Raw genomic sequence first — 26,471 nt, 5'->3', positions numbered from 1 at the left:
GTGAGTTCCAGGACAGCCAGAACTACACAGTTGCGACTGCATCAAAAAAAAAATTTTTTTTTTAATCAAAAATGACAATTTGGAACTCTTAAGACAGCTCAGTAGGTCTGGACTTGTCTCACAAGTTTGATGTCCCAAGTTCGATGCCTTTGAACTCATGATAAAAAGACAATCAACTCCCAAAAGTTGTCCTTTCACTTTCACAAGGGTGTCCTGGCATGTGCATACCTGTACTCACACTTTATACACACAAAAATAATTTAAAATTTAAGTTTTTCTCATAGGAACCCACTTCATTATCAAGTAGGTAATATGTAATATATAAAAATCAGCCCATTCATTTGTTATATATTGAAAGCTCATTTTGTGTGTGAGGCGTGTGCTATGTGTGGTATATGCATCTGAGTATGAAGGTGTACAGGAACGAGAGCCAGAACAAGACATATGATATCTTCCTGTCATTCTGCCTTATTACCTTTAGATAGGTCCCCCACCCCCCAGGAGCACTAGGAGGAAACTTTAATGTTTTCTTATTGCTTTATCAATGTCATGGAAAAAATGCAAAATTTAGAGTCTAGAACCAACCAGGTGGATTTAGGAGAGGTAGGTAGGTGTAGGGGTGTGTGTGTGTGTGTGTGTGTGATGTTTGGGCATGTGTCCTGCTGTTTGAAACCTGGGACTAGTTACTTATGCAAGACCACTTGGCCAATAAGCCCCAGGAATCTCCATCTCCCCAGTACTGGATTTTAAGTACATGCCCACTTTTTACATGGATGCTTGTACAGCAAGTTCTATATTGATGACTGACCTATTCCCCTAACTCATAACACTATTATACCTTCCTATTAAGATTTAACCTATTAAATAAAACTAGTTACTCCTATTCCACTGACCTAATGGTATTTTACTGTTATATAAATTCAACTACCCATGCTAACTTTAATATGATTACAAACTGAAAAAAAACAAAACCCCTACACTATGAAATATATAATGACTTATGAATATCTAAATATAAAGTTCTAATAATATATTGTTTGTTTGTTAGAGAGCAGGTCTCACTAGGTAGCCCAGACAGACCTGGAATTTACTGTGAAACTCAAGCTGGCTTCATATTCTTGACAATTCTCCTGCCTCAGCCTATCAAGGGCTAGGATTACAAGTGGGTTCCATCACATCAAGCTGTGTATCATTTTTCTTTTTTTTTGTTTTTTGGGACAGGATTTCTTTGTGTAGTAGTACTAGCTGACCCAGAGCTAGCTCTATAGACCAGGATGGCCCTGAACTCAGAGATCTGCCTACCTCCGCCTCCCTATATAAAAAATATATAAATATATAAAAATGGTATGCCACCATTGCTCAGCATATCTCAGTATTTTGAAAATACTTTTCTTTTCTCTAAACTTTACAGCACAGTAATTCCTTTGTTACCACTTATACTATTATACTTTCGGTATATAGGATTGATATATCAGGTACAATTATTTGATATAGATGATAAAAAGGAAAACTTGGTATAATAGAGAAAATAATTAAATCATAACATAGTTTATAGAAATCATCTTGTAATAGCAAAACTGAATAAAAACAAACTTACCTTTTCTGCATTACAATACAAAGATTTTAAAGTAGTGAACAGAGGTGGACAGCCTTTGGTAAAGTTTGGTCTCAAGAACTTATCCATGAGTTCTCGAAATTTTTTACCTAGAAATAAAAGCAAACTGTGGTTGAGTCAATTCTTAACTGACTGAACTGAACAGATAAAGCTCCTTCAGAAAAATTATTCTGCAACCAGATTTAACCCCCTAAAGTCAGCACTCTTGTCACATAAGAAAGCATAATAGCAATGTTTCAGTTGACATTTCCCCTAATTTCCATTCAAAGTATCTTCAAGGATTACTTCAGAAACAGGTAGAGGAAATGATTATCCAGTCTTAAGTATAATTTACTGACTACTTGACTATAATCACAAGAGCAAGTAGTCTTCCTAATCTCTCCCTATTCTCTCCCTAACATAGACTTGGTCCAAACTCCTGAAGACAACGGATATGGCGTCTGCCACATATTCTATGACAGGCACTACATTCAAGAAATAGCCAAATTATCTTCTTAAACGCTAAAGTGGTATCACTAATTTCAACATCTGTTCATTCCACAATCATGTATCAGGCATCCTACTACACCCCTAGTACCTTCAGGAACTGGTGATATAGCAGTGATTATAACAAAAATTTAAAAATATTTACCAACAGAGAACATCTTCTAGAGAATAAGCATGACACTAAAAGAATGTTACATGTTAGACAGAACTAAGGCTATGAAGTAATAAACACCCTACTTGCAACATCAAACAAGTACATTTCCTGTTATTGCTACTACCTGTAACAAAAATTTTTTTGTATCTTTGGTTGTTTTATGAAACTGAAGCTTTCTGTATCTCAGGTTGGCTCCCACCAACCTTAATATCCTCCTAACATCCTCCTGCTGTGATAGAAGCAGACTGTGTCACTTTTTTTGTAAGCAGAAACCTTAAAAGGGGATAGAAATGTTGCTTAGTTGGTAAGAGCATCCCTTGTATGCACAAAGGCCTTAAATTCTATCCCTAGCACCACAATAAACAGGCTGTGGTGGCGAATGACTCTAATCCCAGTACTAGGGAGGTGGAGGACAAAGAATCAGATATTCACAGCCATCCTTAGATAGCTGGAGACCAGATTGGGATGTTCGAGACCCATCAAGAAGAGAAGGACAAGCTGGGCGGTGGTGGCGCACGCCTTTAATCCCAGCACTTGGGAGGCAGAGGCAGGCGGATTTCTGAGTTCGAGGTCAGCCTGGTCTACAAAGTGAGTTCCAGGACAGCCAGGGCTACACAGAGAAACCCTGTCTTGAAAAAAGAAAGAAAGAGAGAGAGAGAGAGAGAGAGAGAGAGAGAGAGAGAGAGAGAGAGAGAGAGAGAGGGAGGGGAGGGGGGAAGAAGGAAAATGAAGATGATGGTGAAAGGGAGGAAATGGAACTGAGAGGAGGAAGAGAGAATATTGAAAGAAACCTACTTCTAAATGAAGTTATATAAACATAATGACAGTAAGACTTGAACTTACTCATTCATTAAAAGACAAACACATGGGTCAGCAAGATTGCTCATACTTGTTGCCAAGCCTAATAACCCAAGTTCCATGTTTGGAATCCATACAGTGGAAGGAGAGAACCAACTCCAACAAGTTGATCTCCACACGTACACTGCAGCATATATACACAGACAACCCCACCCCACACCCATCTAACACACACACACACACACACACACACGAGTTACACTTTTTTACAAGGTATCATATGCCAATATATCATTTAAATGTTTTGCTAGGTTTCTTTATGAATAACAAAACTGCACAATGAATCCCAGCAATCCAAAACCAATAGACTAGACTGCTTATTTGGTTAAGCTAACTATACTAAGTAAAATGTACATAAGCAATATCATTAAGTAATCAAGAAAGTAAAAAAAAAAAAAAAAAAAAAAAACCTTTATTATACTATTTTCAGATTTCTAATCTCTGATTAAACCCTATGCATTCATCTTTTAAAAGCCACAAACTAACATTAACATTTACAATTAGATCTGCACTTCCCTTAAAACCAAAAATAGTTCTATCCTATCTTCCCAGCACTTCCTTAGGCATACAGAGAAATTAACAATATTATGGTAAACAGCAAGAGGCAGTTGCTTAAAGTATGCATGACTCTACTTTGTGTAAGCTCTTGGGCTAAGTCCACTACACCCAGTTTGTGCATGTAAACCAAGATTACACCAAGTAGTACCAAAAGCATTACGGTATGGCTCAAATAAGTGTAGCATAGTAACAGGTTAACTTGGTAGTCAGTGACAAAGGCACTTATTCATTTTACAATTATCTCTTTTTCCTAGTTGGCTTATAATAATCACTTTAAGAAGAAAATCAGACTATTTACTACTACATGTCTGCTTTACAAAACAGCCTACCTGACTAAGAACTTGAAAGGGTGAGATTATTCAGCAGTAAGTCTCAGACACTGAGACATTCGAGGCCTAGATAAGATACTATGATGGCTGGAAGCTTCCATGACTAGGACTACATTAGCAGATGAAGGCAGTAAGCCTCAGAGACAACAATTAATCAGGAGAATCAAAGTTACTTAGACAACAGACAAACAGACATAAACTCCAAAAGAGAGAAAAAAAAAACTTAAAAACACTAATGGTACCCATTAATTTCAAATTAACATTACAAAGATAACCTAGTATTACCTGGGACAAAATTCAGTGGTAATCTTCTTGGTGAAACTGCTCTGGGGTGCTGCTTACTGATCTCTTCATAAATCTGAAGCCTCTCGTCTAAAGAACCTAGTATCAGTAAAAATGTGAGATTATAGTATCAGAACTTTTATTTAAAACAGTAATGAACTTTAAGACAAACATTGCCTCTACCTCTCAAGTACTAGGATTAAATGCATGTGCCACATCTTAAAATTATCCTCTGATACCAAATCTCCACGAGAAACCCAACCATCTTTTCTTGACTACAGACTCTAAATACCACTCAACTGAATCACTTACATCAAGTCATACAAAGATGCTGCATTTCTCTTCTACTCCTTAGCTTCCAAACCATAAAAAAGAAAATCATTTTATAAACTAATGGGGCTTCCCCCCAAAAATCTACAATACCTATTAAGCTTAAGTAACAGTTTTAGGATCGTGGTCATAAATGTTTTAGTTTAAAAATGAACTATATTTCTCAATTTCTTTGATACTTAAAAGCTTCAATGAAACTCTGTATGAAACAAAACAAAAAATCTTATTAAAAGAGATTCTTTAGAGGCAAGAGAGGAACTCAACCATTAACAGTACTTGATTCTCTTGGTTTGAGGTACCTGGGTTTAATTCCCAGCACCTACATTGTGTCTGTAATTGTAATCCAGAAATTCTAGCACCCTCATCTGGTGTCTCTGAGCACCAGGTACACACATACATGTAAACATTCATGCACATAAATAAAATATAAATCAGTCTAAAACAACAACAAAAAAAGAATAGATTCTTTAAAGTGTCAACTATTTCTCCCAAATAACCTAACAAATGTGATAAATTCCATCCAAGAATCATTTATTTTTTAGTAGCATAAAGAAAATCCACACAAGAATGACTTATTATATCCAGAATAGTAACAGTGTAATTCCAGCATAATCTACAAAGATACTATCCTGTGTAAGCAATCATACTACCTATAGTAATGTTTTAAGGAAAACTTAAATCTATTTAAGCTATAAAGTTTTAAGTATATTATAATTCAAATCAAAAAATGCAATTTTAAAAAAATAACCTATAGTGGGTGGGTCTTTGGGCTGAAGACCATGGGCACGACAGGTGGCTTTTGTCGCCGCACTCAACTGTCCCGCCTCATGTCCTTCACCGGCTACACAGCCCATCTCTAAGCAATGAAGAGAACTTGAAAGTGTTTGGGAAATGGCAACAACCCAAATGGCCATGAGCACAACTATAAAGTTTTGGTGACAGTAGAAGGGAAACTGATCCTGTTACAGGAAATGGTTATAAATTTAACCAACCTCAAAGAATACATGGAGGAGGCCATCATGAAGCCCCTAGATCACAAGAACCTAGATCTGGAAGTGCCATACTTTGCAGATGATGTAAGAACAATAGAAAATGTAGCTGTCTATATCTGGGAAAACCTCCAGAAACTTCTTCCAGTTGGAGCTCTTTATAAAGGAAAAGTATATGAACCTGACAACAACATCATAGTCTTATAGGAGAATAAATCTTAGGTTTACTACTATAGACAGGCTAATTTCTTTTCTTTTTTCTTTAAAAGATTTATTTATTTATTATGTATATAGCATTCTGCCTGCATGTATATCTGCAGGCCAGAAGAAGGTACCAGATCTCATATATATGGTTATGAGCCACCATGTGTTTCCTGGGAATTGAACTCGGGATTTCTAGAAGAGCAGACAGTGCTCTAAACCTCTGAGCCATTCTCTAGCCCCCGACTTCTTTTCATACTTGAAGAAGCTTTGTTCTTTCAGAGTACACAGCAATCATCATATACTTGTGTCTCCAACACGTTGTGTCCTGGAGTACCTGAGCATTAAAATAATGTAAGGTAATATTTTTAAAAAATCAAATTTGCAGTGTATTCTGAATGCATTCTTGGTGAGAAAGTAGAGGAGAACTGAGGATTGAAGCCAGGGCCTCACACACCCTACTCCTGAAGTGCATTCCAGTCTTCTCAAGGTCATTTAGAGGATCTTTTATTTAGAGATTAAAATTTGTTTTATCTTGGGTTGGAGAGATGGCTCAGCAGTTAAGAACACTGGCTGCTCTTCCTGAGGTCCTGAGTTCAATCCCCAGCACCCACACGGTGGCTCACATCTGTAACGGGGTCTGACGCCCTCTTCTGGCATGCAGGTACACATGCAGACAAAGCATTCCTACATTTAACAAAAAAAAATAAAATAAATTTTAAAAATTATTTCATCTGAGCAAAGTATTTTGATGTGAAATTATGTAAAGGTAAAATAAATCCATTTTTGTTATCTAAAAAAACAAAAAAGAAGAACCCATAGTCCCAGGCATGGTGGCATATTCCTTTAATCCCAGTACTAGGGAGGCAGGAGCAGGTAGGTTATCTCTGACTTCACAGCTAGCCTTGGTTTACACAGGAGTTCCAATACAGCTAAGGCTGTACTGAAGATACTGTTTCTGAACAAACAAACAATCAATCAATCCTTGGTAAGTGCAAACAGTAAATGAGCTATTTGTATCAAGATTATAAAAGATTATACTTGAAGAGGTAATTTGATAAGATTTAAATAGTTTAAAGAGGTAATGTGTAGACTCATGTCTCCCCTGCACTACGTTTTGGAGTACCAAGATGGTTGGATTTTTAAAATGGGGAGCTCTGAAAAATATTTTTTTCATATTCTGTTAACAAAATTTCTGTTAGAAATTTCATAGAACATTAAGGACCTTTATCTAAAATATATTATGTAGTTATATTAGTATTAAGATATTACTATTTTAACACCCTACTTGAAGTAAGAAGTTGGAACTACAGAAGTTACCATGGGGCGGGGGGGGGGAGGGGGAATATGAAGGAATCTAAAAACATAGGAAAACATATTAAAAGCAGTATTTTATACTATCAAGCACCTTAAAATGTGAACTATGATACACTTATTTTACTAAAACATTTAAGGACTTTATTATTAATTGCTATGTCAGTGTGGTAGTTAACCTTCACTGAATAGATTTGGAACCACCTAAAAGAAACCTCTGGGTCTGACTTCGAGAGCATCCAAAGAGGTTAAACAGACAAGGGAAGATTCAGAGAATATGAGTAGCACCATATCATGGGTTGGGAGCCAAGGATAGAATTAGAGAGAAGGTGAAAGCAAGCTGAGTACCCATATAAATCACCTCTGCTTCCTGTCACTAACCACTTCACTGTCCCACCCCCATGCTTACAGTGGGCCAAAATAAACCTTGCTTGTTTTTGTCTAGTGACTAGGCATTAGTTAATAACTAGGCATTTAAAGATAAAAGTCAGAGTTATTTGACATTCCCAACCTGAATACATGAAACTTTTGCCTTGTTTTTTTTTCAAACAATATTTAGTCAGTATTTTAATTTTAATCATTTTCCTAAAAAAATGTATTTAAATAAAAATTTAAAAATGTTGTAACTATTTCAGACATACTTTCTGTAAACAAAAAACCATTTTAAGTTGGGCCTGAAGGTATGTGCCTATAATCCTAGAACTTGAGATAGAAGAATAGAGCTCAAGGTCAATCTCGGTTATATACCAAGTTCAAAGCCAGCCTAAGCTACAAGACATTGTCTCAATAAAATAAAATAAAATAAAATAAAATTTTATCTATGATTTTAGGAATAGAAACTGCTCCTATCAACATTTAATTCTACAAATTTTAGATTAAATTTGGAATAACAATCTCAGAAGTTCTCAAAATTGTCACAGCTAATTTCAAGATACATTTTTTTATTCTTTACAAACTGACTTGGCTTGACAGTAAGAGAAGGATTTTTATATTTTTATATTGCCCTTCTATACTATATAACCTCAGTGAGTAAGTCTAAGATAACAGATCTTTAGTGATATAATAATATTAATCATGCCATTTTCCAGAAAGGAAATACTCATCTCTCTAGTTAGCTTTTCTGTGTTTTGTGTGTATGTATGATGAGTTTATATGTATGTCTATACATGTTCATATGTATAAGTGCAGGCATGTGCATGGCATGGTATGTGTAAGAGGCAAGAGGATAATCTCTTATGTCGGTCCTCGCCTTCTACCTTGTTTGAGACAGGGTCTATTGTTCACTGCTGCATACACCAGACTACCTGGCCCCCAGGCTTCCAGAGATAACGGGCATTATTACTAAGTCTAGATGAGCTCTGGATATCTGACCTCAGGCCCTCACACTTCCTCAGCAAACACTTTATACACTGAGTCCTTGTTCCAGGCCTGTATTTGTTTCTGAAACAGGGTCTTAATGCATAGCTCAGGCTGCCCTTGAACTAGTAAGTCTCCTATTTTAGCTTCCTAGGATTATAGACATGTATCACCATGCTGGACTCTTGTTTGTTAAAATTTTAAATAACCCTTATCCTCGTTGGCAAGTTCAGAGTCTGTTTCTTCAGGATTCTAATGTACACCAAAGAAGCTCAGCTGAGACATCCAGCCTCATGGAATAAACAATTATTGGATTCCTGGATTTTCTATCAGGAGACAACCATTGTGCAACAGCTGGACCACAGCCTGGAAGCCGCTCTAATAAATCCATTTTTACATAAATGGATTTATTATATTCATTCTAACAGTTTGATTCCTCGAGAGGCCCTGAGTAATACAGACCCTAATATAAATTTAAAAAAAAAAAGATTTTAAATGAGTAAAGGAAATCTAAAAGCATCTATTAGCATTATTTAAGTATAAACATTTTAGTTAATTTTCATGCCCACATATAAGCTGCAACTTTACTACATGGAAAAACAACTGGTAATGCTAAAATTATCTATTCTTAAAGATTAGTATAGCTTTCATTTTATCACACTTCAAAAGCTAGTTAAGGAAGTGAAGAAAAATCATTACATACGGAGTTGCAATGCCTTTTCCAAGCCTTCATAATAACACCAATTTTCTGCATTCCAATCAATCAAGTTTTTGAATACTTCACTCGCTTCTTTTAGTCTTCCCAATTTCAACAGTATTTCTCCTAAAATTAAGTTTAAAGATACATTTTACTTAAACATTACTTTTCTGACCCAAGAGAATTCTCTAAGCATTATTAGTAAACAGATATTTTAGGAAATTCCGTGTGCTTCCATTAGGGCATGCTATATATTAATATATAGTTTGTCTTCAGAAATGAACCACTTTCATTTTTTACTCCTTCCCATTCCCTAAATATATATACATATATTAACTTCTTAGTAAAAAAAAAAAGGTATCTTTTTATTATACATATTTTATGGCCTTCTGGAGATAACTAAAGCAAAGCAGTAAAATCCAATTGGCAAATCATCCAAATGAAATATGCCAACCTTATTACTGTAAAATTTAAATGTGTCTTCCTTGATCAGGTCCTATATTAAGTAACTATTCATTCTCTTGGTTTCTTTTCTAGATCATTAAAATTGTTTAAGTTAACTTAGCACAATTATCTAACTAAACATTATTTCACAGCAAGAAACCACATAAGCCATGTTGACAAGTGCGTTATTTTTTAGGTTCAAATTCTTTTTACTAATTTACAAAAATTGCAAGCCGGTCTGGAAAATAAGGCTCTAAAAGCCCTCAGACACACTGGGAAGTACACTTAAACTAACATAAAAGAGGCTTTTTTAAAATGAAGATACCACACATTCCTATTCCCGATAGTTCCCATTCCCCAAGGAACCAATTTTAAAAAACCAAGGCTTTGGAATTATCTCTGTGATATTATTTAACATTCATCATACTGAGGTCGATGGCATATCATTTATTCATATTATTTTTCCATTTTATATGATCAATTTCCAAATTAAAATTAAACTAAGTATAATTACATCACACATACTAACTTTGTGAACTTGAGCAAGTAGTTAGGCCTGATACAAAATGGGCAGACGTAACTGTTGGGTGACAGACAAACAGTAAACATGCTTTAATCCCTGCACAACTATATTTTGCCCAATCTAATCATCATCCTGCTTATCCCATATATAACTGACAACAGCATATTTTCACTCCCATAAACATCTGTTATCTGCTACCACCATGAAGCAAATAGTGTAAGGATACACAGGACAAACAAGTGCATATACATATCAATTAAGTGAAAATCCACTAACGTTTACAATTTTTGAAAGGATCTTAGTGAACTAATGATTACAAATGACATAAATATTGGAATATTAAATGGGTCTACAAAGTTCACTGGAAAAAAATAACACAGCCCACCACCTCTATTAGCCATATTGAGAACTGGCTATTTTATTTAAGATTAGATCTCCCCAAGTCTTTGCTACCAACATATGAATGAATGTGGTAATGAAGCTATTTACGCCGGGTGGTGGTGGGCCGGGTGGTGGTGGCGTGTGCCTTTAATCCCAGCACTTGGGAGGCAGAGGCAGGCGGATTTCTGAGTTCGAGGCCAGCCTGGTCTACAGAGTGAGTTCCAGGACAGCCAGGGCTATACAGAGAAACCCTGTCTCGAAAAAAAAAAAAAAAAAAAGAATTTATTTACAAGATTTTTTTTTAATAAAACCAATGTCATATATCATACTTATTTTGTAATAATTGCATTCTTTATTAATATGGTAAGACAAAGAAAGCCAGAAACAGCTGCCTGAAAATATTAAGATTTAATCACAAAATTGCAATAACACACCAAGAAGAAAAAATAATTGCCTTTTACTTTGTTTCCATCAATTACAGGCAGAATAAGAAAAAAAAGAATAATCATATTTTATTGATAATTTGAAAAAGTGATGTCACTAATACTGATACTAATATTCACTATAAATAAATTATTACATAGCTAGGTATTAGAAAGCTGGCTAGGTGCTTAAGAACATGCATTGCTCTTGCAGAGAATTTGAGTTTAGTACCAGCACTCAAACTGAGCAGCTTACAACCATCTGTAACTGCAGCTTCAGGGGATCCAATACCCTTGCATCCCTGACAGCTGCACTCACCTATTATATCCACATATAGACACACACACACACACACACACATCTACACAGTTAAAAATAGTAAAAACAAAAAAATCTTAAGCATACAAAAACAACTAGAGGCTGGAGAAGAGATGGGCTCAGTGGTTAAGAGAAGACTACTCTTCAAGAGGACCTGGGTTCAATTTCTAGCACCCACATGGAAGCTTACAACCATCAAAAAAACCTCCTATTTCAGAGGACCAAACACCTTCTTTTAGTTTCTGAAGGCACCAGTCATACACACATACACACACACACACACACACACACACACACACACACACACAAGGCAAAACATTCATATACATAAAATAAATAAAAACCGAAGTCAGAAAATGTTACACATTAGCAAGAAGACAGCAGCTCCTCAGCACTAAATCATCAAAAGAATGTCATGGTGCTTAAATCAATAATGGTTTAGTAACCAAGTGCTTAGACAGCCACCAAATACACAGGGTGACTTAAGTGTTAGGACAAAAATTAAAAGGCCATTAAAAAAAATCAAAACAATAACAACAACAACAACAACAAAACCAAATCAACTTACCCTTAATTTCTTCCACCAAAAGTTTATCACTTATCAGCTTCTCGTATGTTTCTATGTGTTCCAAAGATTCCTGAAATAGATTTGCCTCTCTCATAACTTGATTCTGATACAGTAACAGCTCGCTATATTCATAAGCTATTTTGTTGGGAGGAACCTAGAAGAAAACAACAAATCATCTTATTTGTGCAATTATATAAATTACAGATCTTTAATTTTAACTCAGGATTCATTTGCAAATTTAATCCAGAAGCAGTTAAAAATAGGTTAGCAAATGATTAATTCGATCTTTAGACTATAAACAGGTTCATAAGGCCAAGTGAACAGAAACAGATCTTAAATCTAAATATAAAAGTGGGTGACAGACATCTGAAGGAACCTGCCAAAATTTAAAGAAAAAACAACCAATAACAGAATTTAGCAAAAGTTTTAAACAAAGTTTCTTCAAGAAAAATACTATGAAACAGGGCATAGCAGAGTAGTATCAGCACACACAACTGTAATCCAATGCCTGAAGAAGGAGACCCAAGAGAATTCAGAGACAGGAGGGAGGGAGGAGAAAGCTGCCTTGGACACCTCTGTCTAAATTACATATTAAGATTAAGGAGAACCAAAGGAGTTACTCTTCCTGGCCTTTATATTGCACAAGAGGACAAGAAGATTTGGGGCAGTGTTATAAACCCTCTTGTTGAATGGTGTAGGCATGGTTCACCTGAGATAAAAAAAAAAAGAAGGAAGATGACAATGACAAAGAAGAAAGAAAGAAAAACGCAAAGAAAGATTAAAAGAGAGTATCACAGAAAATTAAATGAGGAAAAAACTAAGATAAAATGAACTAAATAAAAGCTTTTATAAAACTGACTGAAGGGGCTGGAGAGATGGCTCAGTGGTTAAGAGCACTGACTGCTTTTCCAGAGGTCCTGAGTTCAATTCCCAGCAACCACATGGTGGCTCACAACCATCTGTAACAGGATCTGATACCCTCTGCTGGTGTGTCTGAAGATAGCTACAGTGTGTTCATACACATAAAATAAATCTTTATTAAAAAAAAAACTGACTGAAGATATAAAAAAATCTGAAGAGCAATAGAAAATAAATTCATAATAAACATCCCACAAAGACCAAGACTAGATGGCAGCACAAGTGCATTCTACCAAATGTTTATAGAATTAATCTAAATCCCTCACAGAGTGTTTCAAAATGGAACAGGAAGAAATACTTTAAAACTTATACCCAGAGATCAGTATTATCCTGATACCAAAAGTAGACATAGGTATCAAACACAAAACAACAAAAACCTCTATAGACCAATATCCCTTTGCCCAGGATTGGTGTGTGTGTGTGTGTGTGTGTGTGTGTGTGTGTGTGTGTTTTCTGTTGGTGGTAATTTTGTTTTGTTTTGAGACAGGGTCACTATATAGACCAGGCTAGTCTGTATGTAGATCTGCCTGCCTATGCCTTGCTGAATGAAAAGCATATGCCACCATACCCTGAGATGATGGTTGCCAACTTGACACATTCTAGAATCATCTGGGGAGAGAGTCTCAATGAGGGATTGTCTATCACATTAGCCTGTGGGCATTTCTGTGGGAGATCATCATCTCAACTGTTATGAGAGGATCTCCTTTCCCTGGGCTTGGGAACCTGCTCTATATAAGAGAAAAGAAAACTAGCCAAAGACGTAAATGCACACATTCCTTCTCTTGGCTCTTGACTATGGATGTCACTGGATACTCAAGTTCTTTCCGCCTTGACTTCCCTGATATGACTGCAACCTGGAATTGTGAGCTTAAAAGAAAACCTTTCTCCTCTAAGTTACTTTGGTTAGGATGTTTTATCACAGCAACAAGAAAGGAAAAGAAGACATCTAGTATCCCTAAGCTTCATTAATAATCAGGAAGACACAATTGGGCCGGGGAGTTAGCTAAGCAGGTAGGGAGTGCTTTACAACCTAAGATCAGTTCCCGGGAACTATATGGTAGAAGGAGTGAACTAACTTCTCCAAGTTATTATCCTCTAACTATCCATATGTTGCACAAATACAAAGAAATATTTAAAAAGAAAAAAAAAAAAAATCAAGAGAACTTAGCAAAGCCTTTTTATTCCCAGATGTAAAAAACAATAAATAACTGGCACAATGTGTCAGCATGATACAGAGAAACAAAATTCATATAACAATGCTGGTGAATAAATTAGTATAGCACTGGACTGCTCTTCTGGAGGCCATGAGTTCAAATCCCAGCAACCACATGGTGTCTCACAACCATCCGTAATGAGATCTAATGGCCTTATATGGGTGTCTGAAGACAAGCTACAATGTACTTACATAAAATAAATTAAAACAAAAAAACAAACCCTTTGGGCTGGAGAAAGTGGGGGCCTGGATCGAAGGGGGGCGGAGCAAGAGTGAGAAAGGGGTGGGGAGGACCCTTCCTCACTGACTACTGGGGGTTTTCTTTTAACTACATACACAGACACACACACACAGCCACCCACTCACAACACACATTTATACAATCACAAATAAAAAAAAATAAAAACTATTAGGCTAGAAACAGTGATACATGCCTATAACCCCAGCACCAAGAAAGGTAAGCTTAGAGGATCTTGAGTTCAAGGCCAGCCAGCACGAAACTATGAGACCCTTCCTTAATAACAAACGAGCAAATAAAACCTCTCATGTAAATTCTTAAGTATATAAACACATCTGTATCTTTTATATACTTAAGCATGGCATACATACAAAAAGACATCTCTATACGAATTTCAGATTAGTGGTTACCTCTGGAAAGGTACAGGAAAAAACTTAAGCTACTATATACTATACTATATATTTTAAAATACTATATATTTTATTTTTTAAGTAAAACCTTTAACAATTATAGAAAGTGTTAACACAGTTAAATGAGTTAATATGCTTTGTATTTTTATAAAACAGGTTTAGTAGTCTAGATATTTTAAATAAAACAAAAACACACATAACATTTCTATATTCCCAACTAAATAAAGTAATATATATCATAGAAGTAATTCCCCAACTCCCAATTCTTTTCATTTTACTATTTTTAGTTCTGAGGATCGACCAGGGCTGTGCACCCATAATACAACCTACAAGACAAGCACTCTTCCTAAGCTCCATTACCAGTCATCATATTTTATTTCTTTATCTATCAGAATAATGGTCAGATTATTGTCCATAAAATTTAAAAATTAGTTTATTTTATACTGGGAATTCTACATTTTAAACTTTTCCTAATTATTTTAAAATGTTTTTCAATTTTTTCATGGATTTCTAAGAAAATTTTAAAGGTAAAATTCAACTATTTTAGTCTGCAATAGTAGGAAAAAGTGTTAAAGTTCTTACTTGTTGCGTTTGTCTAAATTCTTCTAATAGTTTTAGCGCTGTGTCATAATCTCTCAGCAAATGGTAGGCGATGGCATATCCGATCCAGGAAGCACGCTGTGCCGGGCGCAACTGAAGAAGCTGGTATCTTGTCTCCTAGGAAAGAAATTTTTTTCTCTTTTTAAGTTCTTTATTTATTAACATGTTTACATTTCATCTGAATTTTAGTAGTCTTTAATAACATTGTAATTAATTCAATCAACAAGTATCAGTTCTAAACTATGATAAAAATGTGCTTCACATTTCTAATCTAAATTAAGTCTCTGTGCATAAAAGTCCTTGCTATGAGGCTGTTACAAAATTAGGATAGCTTTTGATTATACTAGATTTTTTAAAAATTATATGAAATTAACTTATTTACATTGTTGTAGTGTTCTCAAATACAAGATGGATACAGGGGAAACACTATGGGGCTCTTCCAGTGGAAATGCCCACTGCTAATATGAAGCAGTTAAATTTCTGTATTATGAACAAAATATCAGAATTCTTCCATGGATACCCTAGAAAAACCAAGGTTATTTTTGTTTAGCAGAAATCCAACTTCTCTACAAAGACCCTACCTCCCCAGAGTAACTCATTTCTTTTTCAGTGTTTTCAACAAACTGAGTCTAGAAAATGTCTATTTAACTTAGCCGACTGTTCCATGGTTGCAAGTGGTGCCAAAGGAGGCCATCCTTTCGGGTAGGTTCTCTTAGCCATGTGTGGTCCCTTCTCACAGAACATCAAGTGACATCGTTTTATCTTACTTTCACTCTTGCTTCTCTGTCACTCCTTCATTAAAGTATGGGTCAGTTTTTCTCTCTGGCAAATACAATACTAATGTGGGCCCAAGTTCAGTTCCCAGGACCCACACTGGGCAACTCACAACTGCCTACAATGTTAGTTCTATGGCATCCAATGCCCTCTTGTAGCCTCCTAAACACCTATGGACAGACAGACACAACACCATACACATAACTAAACAGAAAAATGATCTTTAAAAACAACTGTTCTCATGGCAATCCTTTCCATATTATTTACTTACTTAACTAACTTAAGTAACTTTACTTGCTTACTAACTTAATAAAAAAGCTAAGTAATCTTCAGATTTCAGTAAAAGCTGAATGTCAAATATATTTTCAGTTTAGCAAGAAGGCTAAAACAATGTATTAGCATAATATTTTTATACCAAAGATAATCATTTTTTAAAATTGTGTGTGTGTGTGTGTGTGCATGTGCATGCATAAGTGAATGTATATGTGCCACAGTACATATGTGGAAGGAGAAGATAACTTTCAGACATCTGTTCTCTCCTTCCACAGTTTAAGTCCCAGGGATGCTACTCAGGTCATCAAGCTAGGTGGCAAGTGTCTTTACCCATTGAGCTATCTCAATTTAATACTCAAGTATGAAACTCTGTAATTATTATCATAGGACAGTCCTAGTGGGTATAACATCTTGCCTTAGGCTTACCTCATTCTGAATTCATGTGCTATTAAAAATTTAATCTTTATGCCAAGTGTTGTGCCACACACCTTCAATCCCATTACTCAATAAACAAACAAATAAACCCCTGTATTTAAAAAGTACATTTAAGGGCGCTGGAGAGATGGCTTAAGTGGTTAAGAACACTGACTGCTCTTCCAGAGATCCTGAGTTCAATTCCCAGCAACCACATGGTGGCTCACAACCATCTGGTGCCCCCTTCTGGTGTATCTAAAGATAGCTACAGCATACTCATGTAAATAAATAAATCTTTTAAAAAAGAAAAAGTACATTTAAGACTACTTACTCGATAACCTTCAAGATCTCTCATCTGAATCTGCAATAGAGAGAGATCCCTCAAGATCTGCAAATTATCTTTATCTAATTTGAGGGCATTTCGATAGCACTTAATAGCGTCATCATACTTCTTATCAGAACGTTGCAGGAGGCCGTATACATGCCAACCTATCAAGTTAAGGAAACACAGACATCCACACATATGACGATATACTATGCAATAAAAGTATTTCATCTGGAATTTGTTTCACAGTGATCTGGGATCTAAGGGAAAGGACAATTAGAAAGAGGCAAACATACAAACAGCCAAGCCTTGACTATTCCAGCTGGGTGACTGGGACACAGTGAACTCAACATCCAATTTCTCCCATTTTGTATATGCTTGAAATTTTCCGCAATATTTATAGGTAACTTTTAGAAGAATCTTGGCAAAAATTTGTAACATTTTCCTACATTCAATTTCCTTGCTTTTGTTACCAAACAATCTCAAAATTCACTTATATAAAGATTGTCATTATTTTCTAAAATAAGTTTAGATATTATTCAATTCTAAGTAATATATCCACTATTTAATTCACTAGTGATATTAAAAGACACAAAATTGAGTTTTATTCTCTTAGTTTATCTTATGCCAAACCCCCAAAACTACCATACACTTTCTTTCTCTACACTGTAAAGTAAACTCTGGGGTAAGAAGATAATCATTTAGTATTTTGAAAGACCACTAAGTTAAGTATGTGAAAATATGCAGACTATGTATGGCAAATACTAGCCATCTGCTAAATGAATTGGATGCCACATATACAAGGGTACTGTGTTAAAAGACCAAACACAAACATGGGAAATTTTAAAAAATTTCAACAATCCTTCTTTAAAGTTTTTCTTATTGGTTTACATGTTAAATACTAGCAAATGAAAAATACCGTAAAGATTCAGTAAAGTAACAGGTATGTCTCTAACAATAGAATTCAAGCTAAAGAACCAGTTTTTCCTGACACAAAATAAAATCTGGTTTTCGTCTGCTGGTTTTGCAGTGCCAGGGGCTATAAACCCAGGATGCCTTACACACACTGGGCAATCGCTCTACTACTGAGCTACAGACCCAGCTAAACTTGTTTTAAAATAGGCTTCTTCTAAATTTAAAATTTCCTCTAAAACTTCTAAAAGAAAATTCAAGAAACACAAATGTTTATATAGATTAAAAAACTAAAATTCATTTTCTGAAATAGGGAACTATCATCAATCAGTTCATGGATGTTGAAGCAAAGAGCTGGGCTGCTTCTCTACGACGATTTTCTTTAAAATACTCCAAAAAGGATTAAGAAACAGAACACTGCTAATTACTGATGATAAGTAATGGGTAGATACATAGACTTCATTAAAATTCCTAAGATTTCAATGTTTCACACAAAAGTTGTAAATTTTGAATTAGAAAAGACACATAAATGAAAACAAAGGCACGAAACTATGGCAAAAGGATACAGACATGACTCCTGACGTCACTGCGAAGTCCTTTACGAACAAATTCATATGCTTCTTCTCTTTTTCCCAAACAGTTCAATGTTAATCCTTTCATAGCCAAAGTCTCTGAAAAATAATTTTAATGTGTTTACAAATCAAAGATTCGAGTTGCTCTCCTAGCACTCTGTTAGTACCTGAGATCTAAAGTAGTAACTACTTTACCCAGGGCTTTTATCTTCATCACAAAAGGTGCAAAAGATAAAGCCATATATTGGCTTGAAGCGTCTCCCCACCCCACTGAAACCAATTTTAACCAATCATAATCTAATTTATGCCTCACAGAAAGACTGACTACGTAAGTATATAGATTGTAATCATTATCACTATACTCAATATTGAACAGATTTTCTTTAACCTAAGTCCTATTTTAAAATGCCTTAGACTAAAGAGTTCTACCTTTTAGAAGACTCTATATGAAGGGATTTATTTATATTATCCTCTGAAAAATAACAAAGCAGGCATCCCAATCTTCTTGAGCTTCCAGGGATTCTCCCATCTCCACCTCAGAGCTCACTGTAGAGGCACTGGAATTACAGATCCCTATACTTGGCTTTTACATGGGTTCTGAATATGTGAATGCAGGTCTCTGCAACTGTTCAGAAGCACACTGCCTACCAAGTATTGCCCCACTCCACTGAGACCAACTCTAACCAATCATAACCTATTTTTTTGTTTGTTTGTTTAAAAAATAAAAACTTTAGATTATGATAGGTTAGAATTGGTTTCAGTGGGGTGGGGCAATACTTAGTGTGGTGAGCAAGTGCAAAGACCTGAATTCACATATCCAGAACCCATGTAAGTTTCATTTTCTAAACTTCATAAAATTGAAAACTTATATTTCACTGGGCGTGGTGGTGCACGCCTTTAATCCCAGCACTTGGGAGGCAGAGACAGGCGATTTCTGAGTTTGAGGCCAGCCTGGTCTACAGAATGAGTTCCAGGACAGCCAGGGCTATACAGAGAAACCCTGTCTCGAAAAACAAAAACAAAAAACAAAAAAAACAAAAAAAAAAAGAAAACTTACATTTCCTTCAAAGATTAACAGTTTTAGAAAAGTGAACAGTATCAGCCTATTTTCCTAATTAAGTGGTCTTAAAAGTTGTCAAAGTCTAAGAGGACTTAATTAGCTATGTAATGTTATGGACCATAATTTTCCAAGACCAATCTGATCTTTTCAACAAACAATCCCAACTAGTAAAAATGATGAAAAAAAATGTAGACTTTATTAGGAACAATTTTTTAAAAACCCTTAACAACCTAATTATGAAGCAATGGTAACATATTTATATAAAGATGAGGCAAACAGGAGCTGGCTACGCTCACAGCTCAGTGAATAAACACTTGATACCAAGCCCGACAACCTGAGTTCAACCCATGGGACCCACATTCTAGAAGAGAACCAATTCTCTGAAATTGTTCTTGGATCTCCACACATGTACTCTGGGATGATTGCAACTGGCACACACGTGCGCTCGCACGCACCAAACAAACAAAATACATAAAACAACATCGAAGAATAAAATGTGTGTCTTTATCGTCACACTATTCTATACTACAAACCACAGCCTACTTTTATATACAAGAAACTGAAGTAAGAAATCCGAGTCTAGTCAGAATGACAGATGAAAGAAATCTGACCTATGGACTGAGCATCCCTAGTCCAGAAGCCCCAAGTACTAAATGATCCAAGACTGGAAACTAGAATTTCAAGTTTTTTTCCAATTGGTGTGTAGAACTGGTAATCTAAACAATGAATCCAAAATCTGAACTCATCTGATATCTGAAGCACTTCTGAAGGGGGATGTTAACATGCACATTACCTCATCCAACTGTCTCTCATCTACCTCCTCAACTAAAAGTAAAGGCACTGCATACACTAGAGCATGAAACTAGCTCAGCATAAGATTCACCTGAAACATAAGCAAAAAATGCTAAACACTGATGCATAGAGCCACAGCCTTTGAATCTGAGGACTCCTTCACTATCAAAAATCCTGCCTGGTTTTAGAGTTATGTTCTCCCAAAGCAACATTGCAACAGATGAGACATTACCTCCATGGTCAGCAAATTTCGGGTTCGAAAGAATCATTTTGCAAAACTTGAGGCCATTTTTGTACTGCTTCTGTTCGTAACATTTCTAAAAAGAAACAGCAGGTTATTTTATAAAATAATGAAGCAGTTTTCATTATATCATATAAAATTTAAATCCAAGATCCAAAGTCTAAAACGTGATGACATGCTCTTCTGTTTATATTAATCACAGCATTAAGTGCAGTTATATATGCTTTGATATATAGCATTTCCACTATTATAAGAGCTAAATACATAAAGAATAAACTCAATAAATGCATAATCATCAACCAACATAGACACAGAATAAATTTTAAAACCATATAACTGTGACTTAGTACCCACTGACTGACTTTCCCCAGTCCCTTCCTGCAGTCATTCTCATCCACCTCTGCTAACCTCTGTTCTACTTTTCTGGTATCAACTTTTTTTGGTTACACGTGAGCCTTCGAGTCCCTGAAGTATCTGTCTATGCTGGCTTATTTCACTTAACATGATGTCTAATTTCATCCATGTTGCTGAAAATATTAAATTTTCATTCTTTCTATGGCTGATTACTACTTTACTGTATGAGCCACACTGTTTTATCCATTTATCAGCTGAAGAACATTTAGATTGCTTTCATGTATTGGCTATCATGAATAATGATAAATAGTGCTGCAAGAAACACTACAGCTGGCTCATCAACATACTGATCTCAGTTCCTCTGGATATCCCCAACAGTGGGATAGCAGGATCATATGGTAATTCTATGGGTATTTTTGTTTTAGTTTGATTTTGTTTGTTTTGAGAAACTCTCTCCAGTTTGTTTGTTTTTTTTTGGGGGGGGGCAGGGCTCAAGACAGGGTTTCTCTGTGTAGCCCTGGCTGTCCTGAAACTCACTGTGTAGACCAGGCTGGCCTCAAACTCAGTAATCTGCCTTCCTCTGCCTCCCAAGTGCTGGGATCAAAGGTGTGCGCCACCACTGCCTGGCTTCCTTCCAGTTTTTTTGTTGGGGGGTGGGGAGGGAAAGAGAAAGAGAGAGAGAGAGAAAGAGTGTGTGTGTATATACATACAGATCATACGACAATTTATAGCGTTGGTTCTCTTTCTCTACCTTTCCACAGGCTCCAGGGATTGAACTCTGGTCCAAGCACTTTACCTGCTAAGCCATGTCACTGCCCCACTATACTGTTTTCTGTATTGGCAGTACTGACTTCCATTACCAAAAGCAACGTGCAAAGGTTCCATTTTCTCTACAAACTTGCCAGCACTTCTCTTGTCTTTATTTTATTTAGTTCTTATAAAAATTCCTTTAGAGTAGTATTATTAAATTGCTTTACTAATGTGGAAAAGTGAACCTCTAAACACAGAAACACCTTTGCTGCAAACTGTGGTCCAGGTACAAAGACTATCACTCATCTAACACTAGCATAAAAGGCATCTTTACTCCCAAATCACAGAAGTCAAGTTCCTCCTCACTTTCTCATCAATTATACTGTTCAGACTAGGTGTCCCTTCTCTCAGTACTCAAGCTCTCCCCCCACTTTAGGACCTCTATACTATACTCCTTTTAACTAAAGTAGTCTTCCTCCAATCTTTCCTTGGCTGTTCCTTATGATCTAAGCCACTCTTCACCTATCTAACCATGCTAGGTAACTCTGCCAGCCTCCTACCCTCTGCCTATCTATACTCTGTTTCATCTGCTACACGGTGCTACGACTCTACTGTCTCTGACATTCTTATTTATTTACTATCTATCTTCAGAACCATCCTGTGACCTCTAGGAGAATGATTTTTTTTTTTTAAGATTTATTTATTTTATTTATGAGTTCACTGTAGCTGTTTTCAGACACACCAGAAGAGGGCATTGGGCTCCATTACAGATGGTTGTGAGCCACCATGTGGTTACTAGGAATTGAACTCAGGACCTCTGGAATAGGCAGTCATCTCTCCAGCCCGAGGATGAATTCTTGTCTAGGCTTCCTTACATTAGACAAGTAATCAAGAGTTGTTCAATAAAACCATCCTCCTAAATTCAAAGCAAAATGGCACCAAGGGCACAGCTAATTCTTGCAGCATAATTTGGATGTGGAGGTGATAATTTTAAAGTCTTCATTAAAATATATTTAAATTGAATTTTCTTGATTGGCTCTGGGAAGATTACTAAATGGGTAGAAGACAAAAGTAGCAGAAAAAATACTGAACCCTATGAATATATTAAATGTGGCCTAGCCTGGTGGCTCATTCCCTACAATCCATCAATCCCAGTCCTTAGAAGCTGAGACAAAAGGACTGCCATGAGTTTTAGGCTAGTCTAGATTATACAACCCACTGTGGGCTATACTGAGACTCTGAAACCTAGTCTCAAAAAGAAACCAGCCGGGCAGTGGTGGTGCATGCCTTTAATCCCAGCACTTGGGAGGCAGAGGCAGGCGGATTTCTGAGTTCCTGGTCTTCAGAGTTCCAGGACAGCCAGGGCTACACAGAGAAACCCTGTTTGGGGGGGAGGGGGGAACAGACCATAAATAAATAAATAAATAAAATAAAATAAATAAGTAAATCAGGGCCAGTGTAATGGGTCAGTTAGTAAGGGTGCTTTGCACCTGAGTTTGACCATGGGAGGAGACAACTGAGTCCTGGAAGCTGTCCTCTGGGCTCTGCACAAACACCATGCACACAAATAAATGTAATAAAAAAATTTTTTTAAAGGTCTTAAGTTTGACTATAGAGGTTCACTTGACAAATAACAAGGACAGTGGAAAAGCAAAAGGAACTACTGAGGAAAAGTATCAAGTGCTCTTTAAATAATACTGATCTGATCAGCGACAGTTACCAAAAGAGTGAACACTTTTGTCATTTATTTGCCAAGCATGCTTCTCTACTAACTGTATCAAACTAAGATTTGAAATATTCATCCCAAGGCTAGATGTGGCACAACTGTAATCCCAGCACTCTCTAGGCAAAAGCTCTGGCCAACCTGAGACACATACCCCTGTTACCATTGTTAACATTCTCAAGTTTCCATTGGCTGGAACCAGAACTACTACTGTAACTGTCAGGTGACGGCAATGAAGTACTCTATGATCAGTGTTTTACTTACAGTCAAACTCACCAACAGCTAACTGCCATGCAGCCATGTGCTCTCAATATAAACTCACCCTGAAATCTAAAAGCTTACCCTGCAAGTACCACATTTTCAAATTAAAAAGGCAGCCTAGAAAATACAGCTACTAACTCTTAATCTTAGAGCCCCAGGACATACTGAGAAGATTGTCACCTCTCTCCCCTCTGAAAGGATATATAACCTGGAAAACGGTAAAGGTGCCAAGGCGACAGATATGCAGGCACACATCCCAGAGAAACCTTGTCTGGGCATAATGGCAAATGCCTTTATCCCAGCACTCGAGACGCAAAAAGAGCACCTCTAAAATCTAGGCTAGCTTGTATGCATAGAGAGATCCAGGGCTAGCCCGGGCTACAGAGTGAGCCTGTCTTAAGTAAAATTTAAAAACGTAAAACCGAACCACTTTTAGCTTGGCAAGGGTCTGACATGACCAAGGCAATTTGCTGCTCCTGCTGTTGTTGTTATTATATTTAGGCTTGCTTCAAAGCCACGTAAATGATCCCAAGCGCAAAGCCAGCCTGTAGCTTTCATCACATCACAAGAACGAGTTACAAGTTTCTGGCAAGACACTTCCAAAACGGGGTCACCACACACATGCAAACTCTCCCGCTCACAGGCATGGGCTCCCTAGGACCGCAGGCTCCATTTCCCCCGCACCCCCAAGCAGCGGTGGTTGGCCCAGCCTGGACCCGAAGCAGCTTTAAAACCCTGAGGGGCGGACGGGAGGGACGCGCTGCGCCTAGCGCCGCAGACAACACCGGGGTCCCAGCGGCTTAGCCAGGGAAGTTTCTGGAAAGCTCCCGCAGTGGGGCCAGCCCAGCACGCAACAGAGTCTGGGAGGGAGCGCCAGCGGGGGGGGGGGGGGAGAGAGAGAGAGAGAGAGAGAGAGAGAGAGAGAGAGAGAGAGAGAGGGAGGGAGGGAGGGAGGGAGGGAGGGAGGGAGGGAGAGAGAGAGAGAGAGAGAGAGAAGAAGAAGAAGAAGAAGAAGAAGAAGAAGAAGAAGAAGAAGAAGAAGGAGGAGGAGGAGGAGGAGGAGGAGAGCTGCGGGGGACGGAAGGAGAAGCAGCCGGAGGAGAGCCCGGCTCCGAGGTAAAGAAAGCGCGCGGAGGTCGGGCAGGCCGCCGCTCACCAGCACGCGCTTGAAGAGGGCACTCTCCTTGGCGGGCAGCTGCACGCAGGACATCACGGCGATGGGGAGGCCTGCTGGACGGACCAGCCAGTACCCGGCCGCAGGCTACCTCAGCGGGATGCCACGGGAAGCGGAACACAGCGCACTCCAGTGGGCGGCCCGGGAGGGAAGCCCCCGCGCGCCAAGATGGCGACCAGGGCCCGCCCCCATGCGGTGCGCATGCGCAGTCTCACGACCGAAAGAAAGACGAGAATCTTCTCCCTGGGGAGGTCGCCAGGTCGGTGCTGTGCTATGGCTCCTGTGCTCCAGCTCATTCACGTACCCCATCTCTGAACGCTGATATCTCACGCTGGTTATTAGGCTTCTTCACTACATGGTGAGAAGTTTTTCCGAGTTAACTTTTTTTTTTTTTAGACAGGGTTTCTCTGTAGCCCTGGCTGTCCTGGAACTCACTCTGTAGACCAGGCTGGCCTCGAACTTAGAGACAGCCAGGGCTACACAGAGAAACCCTGTCTCGAAAAACCAAAAAAAAAAAAAAAAAAAAAAAAAGAGAGAGAGAGAGAGAGACGACGACATTTTCAGCAATAATTTCGGTGGTTTTAGCCTGTAAGCCTGAGTTCATTCTCCAGAACCCTTTTGTTTTGTTTTTCAGAGACAGGGTTTCTCTGTGTACCCTTGGCTGTCCTGAAACTCACTATGTAGACCAGGCTAGCCTCAAACTCAGAGATCTGCCTACCTCTGCCTCCCTAGTGCTAGGATCAAAGGCGAGCATCACCACTGCTCAACTTGGAAGGTGATTCAAGACAGGGGTTGCCCTTGTCAATCACTTGACAGAGATAACTGTAAGGAATAATTCTATGTGAGATACCACATTGAAGGATGCAATGTTTGATTTTAGGTGAACTTCACCCCCACAGACATGCACACACAGATACACCAACATGTGCTCATCCGAACCCGCACACACACAGGGACACACACCCCCTTTGAGAGGGTTTGTTTGTATTTGTGTTTGTTTGTTTGTTTGAGACAGGACTTCTCTGTGTAGCCTTGGCTGTCCTGAAACTTGCTCTGTAGACCAGGCTGGCCTCAAACTTTTGGAGATCCGAGCCTGCCTTCTGACTCCCAAGTGCTGGGATTAAAGGCTTGCACCACCACTACTTGGCCTGAAACTACATTTTGTTTTTGTTCATTTGTTTAGGTTTTGTTTGTTTGTTTAAAAAAAGAAGAAGAAGCTGGGGGCAGGGGGAGGATGTGGGGGCTGAAGAGATGACTCAGCAGTCAAACGCTGGGAACAAATCCCTCCAGGCTAGCCCAACCTATCTGGTGAACTCTGTCCTAGTAAAAGACCCTGTCTCAAAAACCATAGTGGACAGCTCCTGGGTTATTAACATTTAAGGTTGCTCTCCATTGCTAACATTAAGGTGGCCTCCACACACATTCACACACAGATACACCTATACATGCTTTCTCTCTCCCCCCTCCCCCCTCTCTCTCCCCTCCTCCCTCCTTCTCACCTCTCTCTCTCTCTCTCTCTCTCTCTCTCTCTCTCTCTCTCTCTCTCTCTCTCCCACACACACACACACACCTTAGTTGTTTAGGCTATGGTGGGGTAAGACAGGAGGGCAAGAATTCAAAACAAGAACCTCCACTAGCTGT

At 37.8% G+C, this 26,471-nt stretch overlaps 2 protein-coding genes and 1 pseudogene across 5 annotated transcripts in view; 2 read left to right on the top strand and 1 right to left on the bottom strand.

Moving 5' to 3' along the window:
- The window catches only part of Naa16 (N-alpha-acetyltransferase 16, NatA auxiliary subunit), a 56,189-nt gene extending 31,181 nt beyond the window's left edge, over positions 1-25,008 (bottom strand). For all 4 annotated transcript variants that reach the window (XR_004606436.2, XR_013109249.1, XM_034498209.2 and 1 more), the window contains exons 1-9: positions 24,813-25,008; positions 20,560-20,644; positions 18,470-18,574; positions 16,998-17,155; positions 15,188-15,322; positions 11,827-11,980; positions 9,176-9,295; positions 4,286-4,381; positions 1,598-1,704 (exon numbers count right to left, since the gene is read on the bottom strand). Coding sequence is in view for 2 of the 4 variants with exons in the window: in XM_034498209.2 (XP_034354100.1) it covers positions 1,598-1,704; positions 4,286-4,381; positions 9,176-9,295; positions 11,827-11,980; positions 15,188-15,322; positions 16,998-17,155; positions 18,470-18,574; positions 20,560-20,644; positions 24,813-24,866 (1,014 nt within the window). In the remaining 2 variants the exon portion in view is untranslated. The remainder of the gene's footprint in view (positions 1-1,597; positions 1,705-4,285; positions 4,382-9,175; positions 9,296-11,826; positions 11,981-15,187; positions 15,323-16,997; positions 17,156-18,469; positions 18,575-20,559; positions 20,645-24,812) is intronic.
- Positions 5,392-5,808, top strand: LOC117705107 (6-pyruvoyl tetrahydrobiopterin synthase pseudogene; annotated as a pseudogene).
- A 45-nt stretch (positions 25,009-25,053) lies between the features above and the next one.
- The window catches only part of Mtrf1 (mitochondrial translation release factor 1), a 31,304-nt gene continuing 29,886 nt past the window's right edge, over positions 25,054-26,471 (top strand). Inside the window, exon 1 of the mRNA XM_034498215.2 lies at positions 25,054-25,188. The gene's annotated coding sequence lies outside the window, so the exon portion shown is untranslated. The remainder of the gene's footprint in view (positions 25,189-26,471) is intronic.

This window comes from Arvicanthis niloticus, chromosome 3 (assembly GCF_011762505.2).
Source record: "Arvicanthis niloticus isolate mArvNil1 chromosome 3, mArvNil1.pat.X, whole genome shotgun sequence".
Classification (NCBI taxonomy): Eukaryota; Metazoa; Chordata; class Mammalia; order Rodentia; family Muridae; genus Arvicanthis; species Arvicanthis niloticus.
This window is presented reverse-complemented; position numbering and strand designations above follow the sequence as displayed.